Source organism: Podarcis filfolensis (assembly GCF_964270895.1).
Source record: "Podarcis filfolensis genome assembly, chromosome: 9".
Lineage (NCBI taxonomy): Eukaryota > Metazoa > Chordata > Lepidosauria > Squamata > Lacertidae > Podarcis > Podarcis filfolensis.
This window is the reverse complement of record NC_139610.1, coordinates 56,606,822-56,626,494: the sequence shown is the minus strand read 5'-3', so window position 1 is coordinate 56,626,494 and position 19,673 is coordinate 56,606,822. Positions and strand designations below refer to the sequence as shown.

At 40.4% G+C, this 19,673-nt stretch overlaps 1 protein-coding gene across 1 annotated transcript in view; it reads left to right on the top strand.

Annotated features, from left to right (window-relative positions):
- Positions 1–19,673, top strand: part of BANK1 (B cell scaffold protein with ankyrin repeats 1) — a 180,649-nt gene that overhangs the window by 4,267 nt on the left and 156,709 nt on the right. Inside the window, exon 2 of the mRNA XM_083571262.1 lies at positions 13,759–14,160. Coding sequence (XP_083427388.1) covers positions 13,759–14,160 — 402 coding nt within the window. The remainder of the gene's footprint in view (positions 1–13,758; positions 14,161–19,673) is intronic.

Genomic DNA, 19,673 nt, shown 5'->3' with positions numbered 1-19,673 from the left:
TTTCCATAAAAAACAATGGCCTCTCTCTAGACTGGAGCAAATTTGCTGGAGCAAATTTCATTCAGTATTTTTTTGTTACATGTTGCAATTATGAGAATATGTCAAATGTAAGATTTCCTGTACTGATAGCTTTCCTAAGGATAAGTAACACACAGTCCCACACTCTGCATATTTATTTTATGCAGGTGTAAATGATCACAAAGACAATGGCAAGGCTTAGGATGGATGAAAATGTTGATTTCGTTTTCTCTCAGTTCCTTATTTTTTCAGTCTTATATTATTCAGTCCTCCACATTTCCACATCAGTTTGCAATTTATTTATTTACAGTATTTATTTACAAAGTCCTCGTGAAAATTATTTCAATATTTTTGTGTGCATTTCTCCTACTACGCGCATTTTGCTATTTATCTTGCTATACACAATATAGCTTTTTATATTTCCCCTAATATAATGCAGTTTTGTTATTTTCATTAATATATGAATTATTATAGCATATTATAGTATATCTGTTTTGGTACATGAAATCTGCTGAAGTTTTAATATACCTTACTTGGCTGGAGAACTGCACTGTTAAATTTGGATGTGTGAATTTTGAAAGACAGCTGTGTTTCAGAAAATGTGGATTTCATAAATTCACCTTCAACTGTGAAGTGAATCAAATCCTCACCACCATCCTTAGTTGAGGGCATCTGGTTTGGAAACACGAGCGGTTCAGACATAGGGCTATTTTGCACTTGGCTCTGTGGTACATGGGCCCCAGGGACCTAGTAAATAAGCAAAGGAGATCCTGAAAGCCTGAAGTCTGCCCATGCCTGGAGTATAGGATTGTAGCCTAACAGTGCAATCCTATACATGGATTGCCTACTCAATAGCAAGTTCTAGTTCATTCAATTGTCTCTGTAATTTTGGTACAACTGAATGTGCTCTGTAAATAAATCCAAAGCATACATAATGACTCATCTTTTATGACATCCATCTTCAGTTCACATGAGAGGCAATGACAGAATACTTCACTAATGGTTATGCCACACTTGAGTTACTGCTTCTCACCACCTTCATGAAGATAAATGTCATAATCGCAACAGCCAGACATCAGACTTACCTTGTTTTGTATTGTTTTTCAACCTAGAAACATAGTCACAATTTTTAAAAGTTGGTAATTAAAATTCTGATGCTTAACTGCTTTAATCTGCATCTTGGAACAGAAGTCCAGAGTGTTTAAAGGTAAAGGGACCCCTGACCATTAGGTCCAGTCGTGACCGACTCTGGGGTTGCGGCGCTCATCTCGCTTTATTGGCCAAGGGAGCCAGTGTACAGCTTCCGGGTCATGTGGCCAGCATGACTAAGCCGCTTCTGGCAAACCAGAGCAGGGCACGGAAACGCTGTTTACCTTCCCACTAGAGCGGTACCTATTTATCTACTTGCACTTTGATGTGCTTTTGAACTGCTAGGTTGGCAGGAGCAGGGACTGAGCAACGGGACCTCACCCCATTGCGGAGATTCGAACCACCAACCTTCTGATTGGCAAGTTTCTAGGCTCTGTGGTTTAAGCCACAGCGTTTAGCATGCCCTCAATCAGGGATAGGAAATCACTCAGGGGGCTAACTTTTGGAATGCTGCATAAATGGAGAACTGTGACCCTCCAGACATTGTTGGACTACGATTCCCATCATCCCTATCCACTGATGAGGCTTATGGGAGTTGTAGTAAAAAAAAAATGTCTAGAGGGCTATGGCTGCTCAGTCTCCTCTGTGTAAAGCCTCTCCCATTCATGTAGCTGTATAGCTCCATTGTTGCTCCCATTCTGGTCTAGGTACAGCTAGAAACCTTGGCCCATCTTCTAGCTTATCCTCATTGTATTCTTGCATTACACAGAAGGAACATTAGATCTTTAGCAAGGTGTGTCACTTACCCAATGGGCTATACTTTCCCTGCAATCTGGCCCATTGTATGGAAGGGAGTGAACACACACTACTCCTCCCTTTTCACCCAAATGCACCAACCCTGCCTTTGCATTTCCAAACATGGAAATGGAGTGTTCAAATGCCACCTGCACTGTGCCAACACAGAGATGAAAATATCACGGCTGATTTCCAAGGAGCCAATTTTCTCCTGGGTGATTCCTATGTGAATCCTAGGCGATTCAGACATTCTGTTCCCACAGGTACACCTGGGGATGGTGGCAGCAGTCATGGCCCGTTGGATGGGCTATGTACACCTTCTCCACTCCACCAAGTGGACCAGAAATGAGATGTATTCTCCATTCTGGCTCTATGTAAAACTGGAGTTAGAATGAAACACATGCTATTTACACACTTGCTTTGACCAGATTCCAAGAATTACGCAGGCACTGGAAACAGCTATGTGGAAACAGGAGCTAAAACTCAACTGTATGAACTCAGCCATTTCTATGTAGTACTGGAGATCAGACTCACACTCCCGTGTCTGCAAAAACTGCCCTAGTTATCTGAATGGAAGTCACTGACTTAAACCTGTACCTGTTCAAAGTTCTGAAGAGGACTCCTTTCAGATTTACCATTTGAAATCTGCAGTGTTTACTATATCATGCAAGGTGCAAGTGATTTAAAGTTGTGAATTAGAACATAAAATAATAACACAATGAAACAAAATAAAATTATGCTCTCTTGGGAGAATAATAAACCCAGTTTCAAAATGGTCGTGCCATTAATAACGGAAAGAATATGGAAATGTGTGAGAAACTTTACTTCAAACACTGCACATTTTATCTTAGGACTTCTGCGTTCTGTGTCATTCTAACCTCAAAAGGAAGGTCAATTCCTGTGGGTTGGTGCGTGTGTGGGGGGGGGGGAGAGATAGAGATGTCACCATCCTCCAGCTTTCTGTGTTACTAGAAGTAGGAAACACAATGCATGCTTTTAAATTAGCCCTATTAGAGATATGTTGTTTGAGACGCCTGAGGATGGAAATGCCCCAACATCTTTAGCTCTCTGATCACAGACTGATTTGAAATATTTTATCAGTGCTTATTAAGAGTCACAATTTACTGCTTTGATTTTCTGTAGATTACCTGTCTGGGTGTAATGAATAGATATCTTCATTATATGGCTGAGTTCCAGAGAATGACCTCAATAATGCACACGAGAAACAACATTAGTTATCAAATAGCATTCTAAAATTGATCTCTTCATCAAAAAAATCATTTAAATTAGAAGTTTAGTATTCTGAGATACAATTAAACTACTATATACCTTAGAGAGGTACAATTTCCAGAGCTCTCGGGGAAGAGGGATTGATTGTTAAACCACTCAGAGAACTGTAGCTCTGTGAGAATAGGAGTTTCTTAAGAACGCTCGTTGTGAAACATTTTAATTATGTTTGCTCATTGTAATTTCCTAGAACCTAAGTCTGATGTCACAAAAGATCTGATACAAGACAAGACTTAGAATTCATAATCATAAATGCAAATATTCTCCTTAAAATTCGCAAGCTATAATGCCGTGCTTCCAATAATTGTGCAATTATCCCCTTTCTACGTGCTTCATCTTGGAAAATCCAGTGGTTTCACTGCATGAATAGCTGACTCTGGAGTAGTCCCACATATGTCAGACCCTCTAAGTGTCCCTGTTTTCCAGGGACATTCCTGATTTAGAGAAGCCGTTCCAGTTTCTGATTTTATCCTAGAATGTCATGTTTTTCCTTAGGATGTCCCTGTTTTCATTGGAGAAATGTTGGATGGTATGGAATTATCCAACACGCCCCGCTCCCCAGCTGTACAAAGGCAATCCTATATAAGGAAGTTTTTTAAAATATTTAATGTTTTATTATGTGGCTGGGGAAACCCAACCAGATGGGCAGTGTATAAGTAATAAAATAATAAAATAAGAATTATATTTTTATATGTGTTGGAAGCTGCCCAGAATGGCTGGGGCAACCCAGTAAGATGCATGTGAGGTATAAATAGTGAAATTATCATTATGGAAAGGGACGTCCCTATTTTCATTGGAGAAATGTTGGAGGGTATGATACGTAAAGAGGATTTTAATTAACCAACTGCTACAGTGTTTGCCAAGGAGCAACTCTTGGTCTGTTAAACTCTTAATGACTTGTTGTCATGGCGGGAATGGATTGGGATAGTCAGATTCAATCCCTAAGTTGTTCACAATTTCATCTCTAAAACCAGACTAATCATTTGCCCCCCAAGTCATAATTATGTAATAAAAAAGAAGCTAGCTGTTTAAAATTAAGACACAACCAATAAAAGAAACCAAAAAAAGTCTCAAAGAAAATAGGTCTTCCAATGCTATCTCTAAGTGTCAGAGTTTGAATTGTTCCCTTGTAGCTGCTCTCAGAAAATTTGTCTTGGTTTCAAGCTTTCATGACAGAAAAATAAAAATAAAAGTTGTGTCAGTGGTTCAGTTGGTGGAAACGATAATTATAACAAATGTTTGTTTGCAGATTTACTCAAACCGAGGTTCTGGCCCACTGTCTCTAATAAAAAAACTCCAGTTAAATTTCGTACTTGCTTTCTGCATTTGTAGCTCTGTAATCTTATTGCTGAAGGCTTTCAACCAGTTCTGTTCACAGATCAAGATTAACCAATTTTAGAAAGACTGAATCTAATTTTTACTAGAATTCATCAGCTGCAACTCGAAATGACTGAAGTGGGGCAATATATTTTCTGTGGAAGCATTCAAGGCAGCTGCTATATATGTTAGCTTTTAAATAATATTCTTTTCTGCTAAGAGTACATTCAGTAGAGTTTAGATATGTTTATGCATTTGCTTCATTTATTGCTGATTTTTCAGACTAACTATAGTATAAATCAATCAACCAATCTTTTCCATCTACTTCACCCTCGAGACAATAAATTCCCGGAAGCCATAGCGATAGGGTTGTATGCATGTTGCATAATGTGTCACACCAGTGAGTTTCTGTACTGGGGCTACTCATGCTTTGCATTTACATTTTGCATTTACAGGATGTGGCTGAAGTCCCTTCAAAAGTATTTACAAATGTGGAACAACAGAGATAAATTATAGCCCAGGAACACTGCTCAGATGCATCACTGGGCAATGACAAGAATTTATATTGGTAGAGGTGGTTTTCACTCAAGATGAGAAAATGACAAAAGCAAGCCAGGAAGGATACCAAAGCATAAACAAAGATACTTTCTTACCTGGAAAAAATTGTGACTGGTGGCAAGTTCATTATCAGCATTTCCCAGTAACCTTCATGATTCAAGCAGAAGCCAGAAAACAAGTAGAACCCAGCAAAGATAAACCAGAAGAGCACCTAAATAAGTATAGTGTTTCCTGTTAAGACAATTAAAATCAATCAGAAGATGAGCATTACTTGGAACAGGTCTAGGAACTAAAGTTTGCAACAACAGCCTATGCTAACGTCAGTTGTATCACTGTGGCCAGAACGAATAAACCACTTAGTATCTTACAATCCAGAATTTACTATCTAGAAGTTACCAGTTTCTCTTCCCTTTCTTTCCACTGACTGTATATATCTCAGTGACTGAGCCACTCTGCTTCCATCCAGATTCTGCTCTGACATCTTAGGCAAGTTCTTTTTCATACAGCCAAAAATATATTCCAGTATACAATTGTACTGATGAGCCACACTTAGCAAACCAAAATAAATGTAATACTGGTATGAAATATCCCTGGATGTCCAATGGCGTTAGTTTTGTTTCTCCCTGAACTGCATATACAGAAAGGGCACTACATTGGTAGGAGTAGCAATGGTGGCTGGTGCCCATTGGGACTATAGAGGTGGAATGCAGGGAAACCAGTAGCAGGTGAAGCCAGAGCCAGTGACAGGCAGAACCAATTAATTCAAGTTTTGTCCCCTTCCTCCCTGCTAAGTCCTACAAGGGGAAACACAGAGACAAAGGAAGAAGCAGAGATTGACAGCCACTGGGTAGTAGGGGTACATGTGTGGTTATATCATTTGTATTTGTGCTTTGCTATGTTCATTTAAAGCATCCCAACTGTGCAGGAAAACTCAGGAACGAAGAAGACCGAAACTTCAATAAAGAGTGGGGAAAATTTATAATTTACTTGAGAGACCACTGTAAGCAGATGAAAACATTAGCAGGATTACACTTGTAATGTAGCAAATATTGTGGACAAAATGGAGAGATATAAAATTTGGATGATGAAATAATATGAAGTTGAAAAGGTTCATAACAGGACCCAGGGAGGGGAAGGTGGGGAGTCTAGAGATTCGGAGAAATCTCTAAATATGGATATGTATTTTGTATTGTAACTCTACGCTTGTAAAATCAAATAAGAATTGATTCATAATAATAATAATAATAATAATAATAATAATAATAATAATAATAAAGCATCCAAACTGTGGACTGCTTCCCTGCTACTGGCTATTCTCTACTGCTCTGCTGCTACTTGAATGAGACGGTTTGCCTATATGTGTGCATACACACAGCTTTGGACCTCATCTGACCTAATATTTGACCTTAACTTTCATAGGCTGTGGTTGAGAGAGACGTTGTTAGCATACACCAGAAGTTGAGCAATGACAGTGCTGAACGTCCCTGTTTGGGATTTCCACACTTTAGCACTGCTAAAGCCTTCTCCTGAATTGCAATTCATTTCACTTTTGAGGGTGGTGGAACTACCAAGAGAGTCCCTAAATCAGGATGGAGGCAATCTTTCAGCTATTTGAAGCCTAAGGCATTTAGGATGTTAAACATCAATGTGAGCACCTTGAATTGGCCCTGGTCCTAATCTGGCTCACCCATCCACTGGGCACTAGTTAACGAAAAGGCAGCAGCAGCAGCAGCAGCTATGCAATAACAGATTGTGGGATGAACATGTGTCGTTTGGGCCAATCTCAAGTCCCACTTGATGGACGTGTGCCATTGGTGCTGGGATGCAATCATGGTGGCAGTGAGCTAAGTCAGTATCACTTTCATAAGATTAGCCTCTGCAACTCTCTTTCTGCCTTTAGCATGTCAGAAATTTTTCTTCTCATTGCACTGCCATCCTCTGTTTAAAGGGAAATAGTGGCTTAATAAACAAAATCAAACCAAGCAGGAGACCTAATTCTGAAAAGTGTTAACTACTTCACCTAGAATTCAACCTGCCCTTCCCTCTCATTGGCTACATTAGGAAGAAGGGAGAGAGTAGCCCTCAAGACTAGCCTTCTGGTTGTACTTAAACATTGTGGCTTCAAATTTTGATTTAATTCAATCAGGGAAGAGTTTGTAGTTTTCATTATCATTCTTGTGCAGATCTAATAGGAAAGTTTCTGCAAGTGTGGAAAATCAAATAGGGAGATGTCTGCCTTTATATGCAATTTGATCTTCCAAAAGTAATTAACTGATGGAAGAAATTGATAAGGTCAAGCCAACACCTATTAAAAGTTTATTATTTTAATGTAAATGGGTAGGGATTAAGATCCATGGCAGAAATCATGGAATCGCATGAAACACTGAAGGTCAAAATAGCTCAGTCAGTAGAGCATGAGATGCTAAATCTCAAAGTTGTGTGTTTGAGCCCCATGTTGGGCAGAAGATTCTTGCATTGCGGAGGGTTGGACTAGATGACCCTTGTCATCCCTTCCAACTCTACAATTCTGTGATTCTGCCTACATGTTATATATAAAATGAATAGTGTGCGAACATGTTGCCAGAGCTTTAAAATATTGAATGTGAATGTTTCGAGGCAATTTAAATGGAGCCTTCACACTGTTAAACATGACGATGGAATTACTAGACACAAATAAAGTCCAGTGTAGAGGTTTATATGAAAGTGCCATGGATGTAAGAATTTCAGCTTGTGCAACAAAATAGTATTCTTCTCTCCTCCCCATGCTCCCTAAATCTGTTCTAGGGGTTCCCCTGTCTCTCTGGAGTAGGACTGGGGAGGGCACAGTGGCATGTGTGGGGAGGAGAAAAGGGAAAGTCCTGTTGTGTAAGTGTAGATGCTTGTGTTGATGGACACATTACTTGACTACTGCCCAAACAAATCTAATCTAAACCGAAGCAGCAGTTTAACCCTTCCTTCCCTAGGCATGATCCAAACTTAAATCTCTCCTCCCCCCCCCCCCAGTCAAGTGGCAATTAGCATTAGAGACAAAACTCAAATTAGTTCCAGTGGGAGCTTTTCCCCTAACTGATTGCCACGTGAAGGGATTTTCATTGGGATTGCAGTTGCGGAGAAATGGCTAAACTTCTTTTTCATGTGCCCTGCAGTTCTGGTGAAAATAATGTCTACACTTCGTATTAATACTAATGAAAGATAATGACAAATACCTATTTTAAACAGCACGTCATTTGACCTTTAATTTGCAGGGCTGCACCAAGACATTTTGCTGTCCAAGGCGCAGGCAGGAGGGTGCCTCCCCAATTCCATGTACAAAAACTGGCCAGACTAGCAGCTTCAAACTAGCATTGGTATCCCCACTGCCCCTGAAAGCAGCATGTTAGCTTGGGGGGGCACAGAGTGTCTTGTCCATTCTGTGCTCCCAGAAATGTCAGCTCAGGCAGTCACCTCACTCTGCCTAATGATAGGGCCAAATTTCTGAGAGTAACAAGCTCTGAGGCGAGAACTGTGTCCTGGTGGACACAGATTGGCCTTGGGGGTCAGCTGACTAGATGGTCTGGCAGGTTGCTACTGCCTAAATATAGATGTTGGAAACATGTTGTATTCAGAGCACTGTCTATAAGGTTCATGGGGAAGCAGTGTGTGAATGGTGGAAGCTACTAGAAACTCCGGTTCAAGATGCACACACCAACCCAGCACCTATTGAAATTCACAAAACCTCTTTTTGTCCCAGATTTAAAGCCAGGCCTTCAGCACTGACCATGTGGAACCAAGTCCTAAGCTGACTCCAATTCTATTTCCTAGTCCACAAAGTCAAAACCTACTCGTTGAAAATACACACAGGAAGCATGCCAGGCGGAAAATCCCAAGGACACAATGCACATGAATTATTACACTTTGTAGAGTGTATCAGAGTGCACTTAGTAGTCCTTTCGAGCTGTTCCCTTCCACCCAGTATTGATGACTGTTGGCTGCATAGCCTGTTCTTTAGCTATTTGGTGGGTAATAGGGTTCCCTCTGCATACCACAATTGATCAGTGTTAAAGTCACTTTGAAATCACCACATTTGTTTTCTGGATCCTTGAAAATGGAGAAGGGATGATAGTGCTACTATTCGTGAGATAATTGAACAAGCAGCATGTCTTATGATAAGGGACAACTGTTGGAGGTCAATGGGTCACACAAGAAGTGAGGGAGGTGATCCCAAAACTAGTGACTATATGAATAATATGGATTCCACTGTGTGCCAGTTGATATGAACTTTCTCTCTGTATTGCTCTATCTGTGATGCCCCATTCACACAGAGAAGCTATCACTTGATCTTGCAATACCCAAGTGATGGTTGTGCAATAATGATAATCGAGTGAGCATGCAAGTGTGAATTAGACTTGAGACTTTGGTGAATGGGTACCATAAGGATCTCAAGCCTTCTACTGCATCTTTCATTGACTCGCCCTCAGTTGCTATCAGAAAATGGGTTGTAGGAAAAGTCTTCTTAATACCACTTACCATGGAATTTACCATTTCCATGGCTGCCGTAAACTGGCTTGATGCCCAGGACTGCACCTGAGACCTTCTGCATGCAAAGCTGGTGTTCTACCACTAAACTATAGCACTTTCCCCAGATATGGAATGGCTCAGTTGGTAGAGCATGAGACTGTTAATCTCAGGGTTGTAGGTTTGAGCCGCACGTTGGGCAAAAGATTCCTGCATTGCAGGGGGCTGGACTAGTTGAACTTCAGGGTCTCTTCCAACAATTCTGTGGTTCTATGATATGGAAAGCAACCACTGGATGCTTGGAAGTGAATGTGTCCATCTGCACCTTTTTCAACCAGACTAACAGGAAAAGGCAATATTAATCGAGTTGCTTTTCTTTTCTATTCATCTTGCATATTAAGAAGTATTCTCTCTGGCTGAGAACCAGGAACTGCACACTATCTAAGGAGGAGGGGAAGCAACCTTACTTCTCAACACTATTTTTCATCCAAAAAGTAAACACATGTATGCTTCTAGCATCTCTAGGCTGGTGGACTGTTAGATGGCAAATTCATAAAGCAAAACCGAAATCAATTTAGGGTATGGGTAGAATAACCCAAAGCACTTTAGCAGCGCTCTCGGATAATGGGAAATGATGCGGGTGGGGGGTCTAAGTCATATGGCTTCAAAGAAATGTGCCACTAATGGAAAGGAAGATGATTAAAGGCTGCTTATAAAACTTCAGAGTGCTCTTAGTAATCAAGCAAGGTGCTGGCTGGAGAACACTGCTTTCTGGAGCCAAGACTGCTGTGTTCTTATGTTGGGAAATTCTTTCTTTAATCTTATAAAGACATGGGTGATTGAGTTTATAGACTTTTTAATGCATGGAAGAAATGCCTATAGCATCATGGTAGAGCATAGGGATGGGTGAGTCTGTGGATTTTGGTTTATCTCAGTTTTTTGTTCCTCCAATCTTAAGAACGGTTTTCCACATTTCCACATCAGTTTGCAAAAGTTTGTTGTCTTTTTAAAGAGAGCCCTCATGAAATTTCACCATGTGCATATTTTTGTATGCAACTTTGTCCAACGTACACATTTTTGCAAAGTAATTGCTTCCAATATGATGCATTCTGTATATTATATTTGGTGATATATGCACATTATTGCCTATAGCATCATGGTAGAGCACAGTTTTTTTGTACATATTACTTGGCTGGAGAACAGCATTGCAAAATTTGGAGAAGTGCCAGTTTGGGAGGACTGCTGTGTTTCAGTTTGCGTATTGTTTTGGAAAGTGCAAATAAGATAGGTTTGCTTTTAAATGCAACCTACATTGAATTTGTGGCCCATCCCTAGCTGCCGGCCTGCTCCCATCCCCTCCTATATCCCCTGCATATATCACAAAAGAAAATGCTCATGTATTTCCTCAACGTCACAGAATCAATATTTCTTTCTGAGCAATGGTTAGATGCCACATTTGGTGGTTCTGTTATATTACGCCTTTATGGGTGGCTGCGCACCAGTAACCTAGAGAATGCTTTACCTTGTCAGAAAGCTCCTATTATGCTCTGGATGACAGCACACAATTGCCTCTTGTTCCTCATTGCAGAACTAATAATACATTTTTATTCCACAAGGCTTCCAAGTACAAAACAGGTGAAGCATAGCTTAATTTTGTCAAAGTGTGATAGGTTCTATTAAGTTTTAAGAGGGCAACATTCCCCTTAACTTACATTTTATACATGAAATGCAGGAGTTGCCTGTTTCTGCAGCAGCAGCAGCATGTAGAGGTCAGTGCTGAAACTACGAGGGAAGAATTAGGGGACCATTACTGAAATCCATTGTCTACCCTTCCCCATTTTTTAGCCCTCTTTAGCCTTCAAAAACTCTAGTTAATGGGCCATCACAAAAGCTTGGGGTGATCCTCCTTTGCCTGTCTCCTGTAATTCAAACAATGGTAGATGATCCTTTGTTCAGTACCTGGAATCTTTAGGTAGGTCTCCTGTCTGAAATCCTAGAGAGCCAATACCCATTGGGCAGACAATATTGAGTTAGATGGACCAATTCTCTGATGGGTTTATGACAGCTTCCTATATTCCTGTGTTCAGTGGGGCTTAAGTCAGTGTTCCCCAATCTTGTGCCCTCTTGTGGACCACAACTCCCATCTGCCTCAGCCAGCATGGCCAATGGTCAGGATTGATGAGATTGGCAGTCCTAAAGATCTGGATGGCATGAGGTTTTGAAAAGCTGGTGTGTGGAATTTCAGACATGCTTACCTAGGAGTAAGCCCCGTTAAACTCATTAGGACTTACCTCTGAGTAGACATGCCTAGGCTAGTGCATATTCCTACCCACAATAATGTGTAAATATGTCCTATTATATTATAGTTGCAGTTAATTATGTGGCATGAATCTGAACTAGCTATATGACAATTCTAGTAGAATTCTACCACCAGTAACCAAGTAAAATGACAGTATTGTAGTCGAGAGCAGGGTGTATTTCATGCCCTCTTTTTAATTTTCTTTTTAAAAAAAACCTTTACAAAACATGGCTTTGGGCTGCTTTTCTTCGCTGTCTCCAGCTGTGTTACAGTGTGACAATTGCTGTGGGAGCACAGTCCTATTATGCTTCCTGCAGAAATAAGCCTGGAGCAATTGAACTACCTATATTCATTGTTGTGTCACATTGTGCCATGCAACACATTGTTAATGATCAATAGACCTAGTGCAGCTAATAGGCTCTTATTCTCTACAGTAGCCATGTCACAGGTAAGATTATGCTTCACATGTCACTTCATTTTACCTCCACACAATGCAGCCAAGCTCCCAAAAATAAATAAATGTGAAGCCTGTCTGCTTTAATTTAACGTGAGATTATTTAAAAAAAACATGTTTATATGCAGACCTATAAAAAAAGGAGCACAAGACATCCCAGGAAAAGTACAGTCCAGAGAAGTAACTCAGGATTAACTCTTGTCTGTACAGTATTGTTCATTTTCAGTTTATTGTGAAAAATCTCACTGCCTTGCGTCAAGGAGGAGTTCTAATTGCAGCTGTCCTGCTTTAGAATCTTGTCAGGCTAGAACAGGAATAGGGGGGGAAAGATCAATTCAGGTCACATTTAAAGGTGAATCTACCTAACTCATACTTCTTCAAACAATACAAATTGAAACACAGGCATCTTTTGAAATTCACACTTGTACATATTTTACAGTGCAGTTCCCCCAGCCATGTAATGTGTACAAAATGCATACAATACGTGTGGGTATCATTGCAAGGAAGTATGTGTACATTAGGAGAAATTTTCACAGCAACACTGATGAATTTTCATGAGGGCTTTAAAAAATAATTGCAAACCGGTGTGGAACTGTGGAGACCTAAAGTTAAGATTTGATTATTATTTTTTAATGAGAAACTCACTTCCTGCCTGCGAGCAAAGAGGATCCTGGGAAAAGCTTCATGAAAGCTAATGCATGAGCTTCAGCAATCACCTCCCTTTTAATATTCTGAGCCTGAACGTTCACCTGTACTGAAGAGGATGAGGCCCTTCAGATGCCTCAACCTTCTGAGCACAGTGGCCAGTTTGACATCCCACTCCCCCCAAAAAGGAGAATGCATCAGCAAAAAAGAGAACAGAGATTTATATGAAATTTGTGTGTGCTAATATATAGATGCAAATTAAGAAATAATGAGTATAATTTAACCAGAAATAAAATATGTCTCACCATAGCACCATAGTGGGGAAGACTAGAGTGGCTAATAGTACGTCTGCCCTGAATATATATATATATATATATATATATATATATATATATATAGCTGCTGGATTTTGCCTTAAATGAAATTCAGTGTGAATTTGGAGGTCCTTGCTCAGGTGAAAGAAAGCTTAGCAAGAGACTTTGGAAGGCTACCAGCATTGCTCAGTAACATTCAACTGCCAGTCCAGTTAGGTGTTGTACATGGACTGGAAGCTGCCATTTTGTCCTTCACCATAGGCAGCAAAATCCCCTGGGCTCAGTATGGTATTTTCTAAAGATCACCAATGTCAATGGATATATCAGGTCTGATCCAAACATGGCAATTTTTCGTGCTAGTTTCATGCTAATTTCTTCATGAATGGAATGTGTTTGGGCTTGTGTGAGCCAATCTTTAATCACATCTGAAATTATTAGCCACTGATATAAAGTGACACTTATCTGTAAATCTTTTTCTTTTTCTTCAGAAAATGCACAGAGCAGTCTTGTTATTATCCATGAAGAAGATGCAGAGGAATGGGCACTGTATTTAAAAACAATTTTCAAGCATCTCTTATCAGAGGACAGAATCTTGCTTTACAACATGGGATCTCCATCCATTCACCCCCTGGGATTGCCATCCCTGGGATCTTACAGATGTAAACTGCTGATACTTTCAAGTGGACTTGTTAACTGTCTGAACAAAAAGAAAAGACGTTTTCTGGACAAGATCCTTCAGCCTCCTGAAAGGGTGGTTGTTTTGCTTTGTGGGATTGAAAGTTCAGACACTATCTATCAAATATTGAATATAGACCCACACAATCCGTTGATTACCACTAATCATGATCCAGAAGTTTACCTTGCAGTGATTACTGGCATTATTCAACAAGGTAACATCTTTCTTTCTTTCTTTCTTTCTTTCTTTCTTTCTTTCTTTCTTTCTTTCTTTCTTCTTCCTCGTCCTCCTTCCTCTCTCTTAAAAAATCCACTTTATTTTCAGGGACTGGGGCACAGCAGATAGGTGTGCTTCCATGGTTTTTGAGACAGTCTTAAAATATTCTGAAGCTCAACAAATAGTTTAAGCCTAATGATGATTTATTTGTCATATGGTTTTGTCCCAATAAGCAGGAATGGTTTTTATATTCTTTCCATCTGAAAAGCAACTTTGATGTGATTTGCATATATTACAGTAACATGGACGGTGTTGGGGGGGGAGAGAAGTGAACTGAAAGAACCTTTTATTGGAATTTTGTAAAAAAAGAAATGCATGTATACATGCACACACTCTTTTCTTGCATTTTTATGTAATGCAAGTAGTGGAGAATTCCTAATTAGGTGTCACCAACCTTTGAAAGCCACATTTGGATTTTTGAGTGATGGGGATTTCTGGTCACTTTTCTCCTCACTCCCTCAGATCACCCATCTTTGCCCAAGAGAGTAAAGATGCAGACAGATGTGTCACTTTGTTTTTCAAAGAGAGCTCAGTAAAACTTGTATCCGGTAGAATTCATCTGAAAGAGGAAGTGGGAAAGAAGGTCACTCGTCTCACTTCCTCTTTCAACTCTATGCATTTTCAAGGGAGGAAAAGGTAACAGAACTCATCATGACTAAGGGGACAGTGAGTGGGGAGCTCAGAGGCTTCGTAGGCACCAGGTGAAGACCTGAAGTGCACCACTGCACTCTCCAGAACTTCCTTGTGATTAGTAGGCATGGGGCGGCTAACAAGGGCGTGGACAGTCTGAGCTTCTCACATGTGTGGATGTTAGGGGTGTGTTGTCAGCAATGTGTCCCAGCTCCCGGTGATCATGTGGTGCTTTCTTTGATTCAGTCATGAAAGGGGCTTAGGAATAAACAGTGATGGAAGTAGCAAGATGCTCCATAATCTGAGAAGGCCCTTTCTCTTGTCTCACCCCAACCATGCCTCAACACTCGGTGGGACTCATAAAAAGGCCACTCCTCCTGATGTTAGGGAGCAGGCAGGATAGAATGGGAAGTCATCCCTAAAATATTCTAATGACCTAAGCTGTTTAGGGCTTTTAAAAGAATATCATTAGCAGTGTGAATTGTGCTTAGAAGCAAATGGGCAACCATGGAAATTGGTCCCACGGAAGTGAGCCCACCAAGATTTTTGCAGCTGAATTCTGGACCACATGAAAAGTTCTGAAAACTTTTCTAAGGTAGCCCCATGGTTGTCCTTAGTTCTTACATAATGGCTCAATTTGGCCATAATTGTGAATCCAAATATTTTATTTACCCCTTTTTTATTGCAGAAGAGACCTAATAATGTAGGAACATAGGGAGCTGTCTTATACCAAGTCAGGTCATTTAGCTCAGTACTGTCAACAATGGCAGTGGCTCTCTGAAGTTACAGACAGAAGTTTTCCCAGCACTACATGAAAATGATGTGCTTTGAACTTGAGATCTTTTCCATGCAATGCATGTGTTATGTTACTAAGACACAGTCCTCTAGGTCTTCATTCTTCCAAATTTGGAATATATTCTTCATATGATAGTTGTTGTTGTTATGTAAGTTGGCAAGTCTAGCTAACTCCTGTGCATGGTTCTCATGTATAAAATAATAATAATAAAAAGCTTCAAATATTGTACAAACTTGTACAATATTCCAGCAATACTATAAATTGCACGAATGGCCAAGTTCGCTATAGATCAGTGATGGCCAAACTCGGCCCTCCAGATGCTTTGGGTCTACAATTCCCATCATCCCTAACCACTGGTCCTGTTAGCTAGGGATCATGGGAGTTGAAGTCCAAAAACAGCTGGAGAGCCAAGTTTGGCCATCACTGCTATAGAAAGAAACATTTTCTTTCCTCTCTACTTTTGCAGCATAAAGGATTATAAGTGCCAGGAACTTTAAAAAATATGTCAACTAAAAAAGGTAAAGGGATCCCTGACAATTAGGTCCAGTCGTGGCCGACTCTGGGGTTGCGGTGCTCATCTCTCTTTATTGGCCGAGGGAGCCGGCGTACAGCTTCCAGATCATGTGGCCAGCTTCACTAAGCGGCTTCTGGCGAACCAGAGCAGCGCATGGAAACACTGTTTACCTTCCCGCCGGAGCAGTACCTCTTTATCTACTTGCACTTTCACGTGCTTTCGAACTGCTAGGTTGGCAGGAGCTGGGACTGAGCAATGGGAGCTCACCCTGTCGCGGGGATTCAAGACGCTGACCTTCTGATTGGCAAATCCTAGGCTCTGTGGTTTAACCCACAGCGCCACCCAAAATATCAAATCATTATATTGTAACCATATCCCCTTAAAATTACTATAGAGCAGGAAATGGTTACCATATATTCAGATATTTCCCCAAGTGTATCCTAAATGTATTATATTTAAGTTTTTAAATATAAGGCAAAAGGCAAAATGTGTCTCAAATTAAGTAACTCTAAGTCAATGGAAGATTTAAGCATATGTCTAACTCTCCAATTCAGATCAATGGGACTTAAAAGTACTTAATGTTGGCTATAAAAAAAAATGTACTTCATTAAAAATGTAGCTTCCCAGTTTAAAGTATTCAACCATGCTTGAAAACCAAAGATGTCACAGGAAAAGGAACTAATTGTGATGTATCTTCATTCTTTCTGCACCAGATCACCCCTGCTAAAGTGGGAATACGGATAGTATCCATCAAGAAACTGCAAAAGGACTATATGAACTAAGAACATTTTAGTAACACTGCAGATGCATAAAGAATAGAGTTGCTCACAAGTGTCTCCCAAAAGTAATTCAGACATGGGCAGGGGGGCGATAGAACTGTCTATGCAAATCCTTACTTTTCTTCTCCTATGCCTTATGGTTAAATTCTTGTTGAAAATACTCTTGAAGCATATAGTTAAAGATTTCTGATGTGTATCTGTTGGCTGAAAGAGGAAAGTATTTACATGCACTAACAAAGTGAAATAGACTTTCTCTCTCCCCCCCCCCCAGTTAAAATACTTGGCAAGCATGTTTTCTTTTTCCATATGCAAAGCGCCCGTTCTGTGAGCCTAAAGGTAAATTAATGAGAGCGTGTGCAGTACAAATCGTTCGGCAACATCCAGCCCATAGCTTCTCATTATGGGTTTTTCTTGTCCCTTGAAAGCTTGCTAGAAAAAATATTATGAGTATAAAAGAAGCACTCAAAAGCCATAAAAAGGCATTTTAGTTTGCATGTGCATGAAGACCAGGTCCATTTGTCCCAGTTTAATGCTAGTATACGCCCAGGGAAATGTAGGAATTATGGGTCCACTTGACCTGTAAGAAGCTTGCAAAGCACTGCATGTACCTTAATTTCCCAGAATGGTGGTATACATAATGTTTCTGGTAAAATAATATTCTGCATGCTATTTCGTTCCAGCAGTAACTTGGAATGAGAAACTTGGAGGACCTGTAACAAAAGCACTGGCATATTACCTTGAAACACAAGCAAGGTTTACTCGCCTGGCTGTTAAAACTGGATGTACCAAACTCCTGCAGCCATAACATCCTGAACATGTCTGATCTCAGAAGCTAAGTCAGATCAGGCCTGATTGGTCCTTGGATGAGAAACTGCTTGGGAAGACTGAGTGCTTTAGGCTAGGCATGGACAAGAGAATAGTTTAGTCATTGTGGTGGGTTGCCACTTTTGGCAGCATCTGAACATTCAGTGAAATTTCTAGTTCAGTCTTCCTGAGAACAACGGAAGAGCCCTGCTGGATCCTATTTCCCACAGGAGCAAAGCAGAGGCATTTGGGAAGCCCAGGAATAGGGCATAAAGGCAATAACTCTCTCCTGTTGTTGTCCCCCATCAATGGGTACTTTGAGGTTGGAATGCTTGAGCAATTTGCTCTTTGTGGTAAAGGTAAAGGGAGCCCTGACCATTAGGTCCAGTCACGGACAACTCTGGGGTTGCGGTGCTCATCTCGCTTTACTGGCCGAGGGAGCGGCGTACAGCTTCTGGGGTCATGTGGCCAGCATGACTAAGCAGCTTCTGGTGAACCAGAGCAGCGCACAGAAACGCCGTTTACCTTCCCGCTGGAGCAGTACCTATTTATCTACTTGCACTTTGACTTGCCTTCGAACTGCTGGGTTGGCAGGAGCAGAGACTGAGCAATGGGAGCTCACCCCGTCGTGGGGATTTGAACTGCCGACCTTCCAATCGGCAAGCCCTAGGCTCTGTGGTTTAACCCACAGCGCCACCCGCGTCCTGCTCTTTGTGGATTCCAGTGCAAACACATCTGATCAGCAGCTCTTGGACTGATGTCTAAATGACAACACAGTTATCATTTGGATTTCACATTTCTCTAAATTTGGGGGAATAAGGACTGTAGCTCAGTGGTAGAGCATTTGCTCTGCATGCAGAAATTCCCAGGCATCTCCCTTGGCACCTCCAGGTACAACTTGGAGAGACTTCTACCTGAAACCCTGGTGAGCTCCTGTCAGTCAATGTAGACAAAGCTGAGCTAGGTGGACTCAATATAAAGCAGCATCCTATGTTCTTCCTGTAAGGTGCAGTTCTTGGCTCAATGTGTAAGAAACAAGAGAGAGGGGTGCAACCAATTAATTAATATGCCACAACTGCCAGAGTGGCTTCTAAGTGGGTGACAAGTATAAAAGCAGCTACAAAAAAGAAAAATAGAAATAGAAAGATGCATAATAAGAACACAAATAAAACAATTCAGTTGAAACATTAAAATAAACATTCGCAACTAAGGTTTATGATAAGACAAGTCTATTAAAACAGTGTAACAATTTAACAATTAAAATAGGAGATGGGGTAATGCTGATCTGGACAAAATGCTGATTTGGGACACTATATGCATTTAGAATATGCATGTTTTCTGAGAAAATACTTCAGAAATGCTAATTTTCTGAGAATATAGGTTAAAATGCATATTTAAATAGGAATTTCATTCTTCTGTCTCTGACTCCACCTTCTTTAAAGCTTTTTCTGAATTAAAAAAACAAAAACAAAACCCAAAGCTTGATTCCTGCCCCCCATCTCCAAGAATGCAGTTCATTTTGACTAGAGAACCTGTCTAGTACACAATTGCTTCTTGTTCTAGCTGCATTGTCTTTTTAAAATAACCTGCTTGTCACCAAACTTTTATACCTCTTAGTTCCGAACACGAAGAAAATAACTTTGCACTGAAGTGAAATGAATCATCTCTCGGGGTTGAGAGAAAAGCCAATTATATACCCATGGGATATATTACCAGAAATTATAAACATTACCTTGAATGCTAAATACAGATAGTTACTTAGAAGCAAAAAGGTTTCCTTTCTCGATTGACATTTCCCCAAGTTTCTGGCTAGAGAGTTTAATTGTGGAGGAGGATTATTAAGAAAGAGTCTTGCTTTTCTACATTTTTATTCCAATCGTCTTTTGAAATGTCTACAGGAGTGCAGACATACATGCGGATAGATTCTC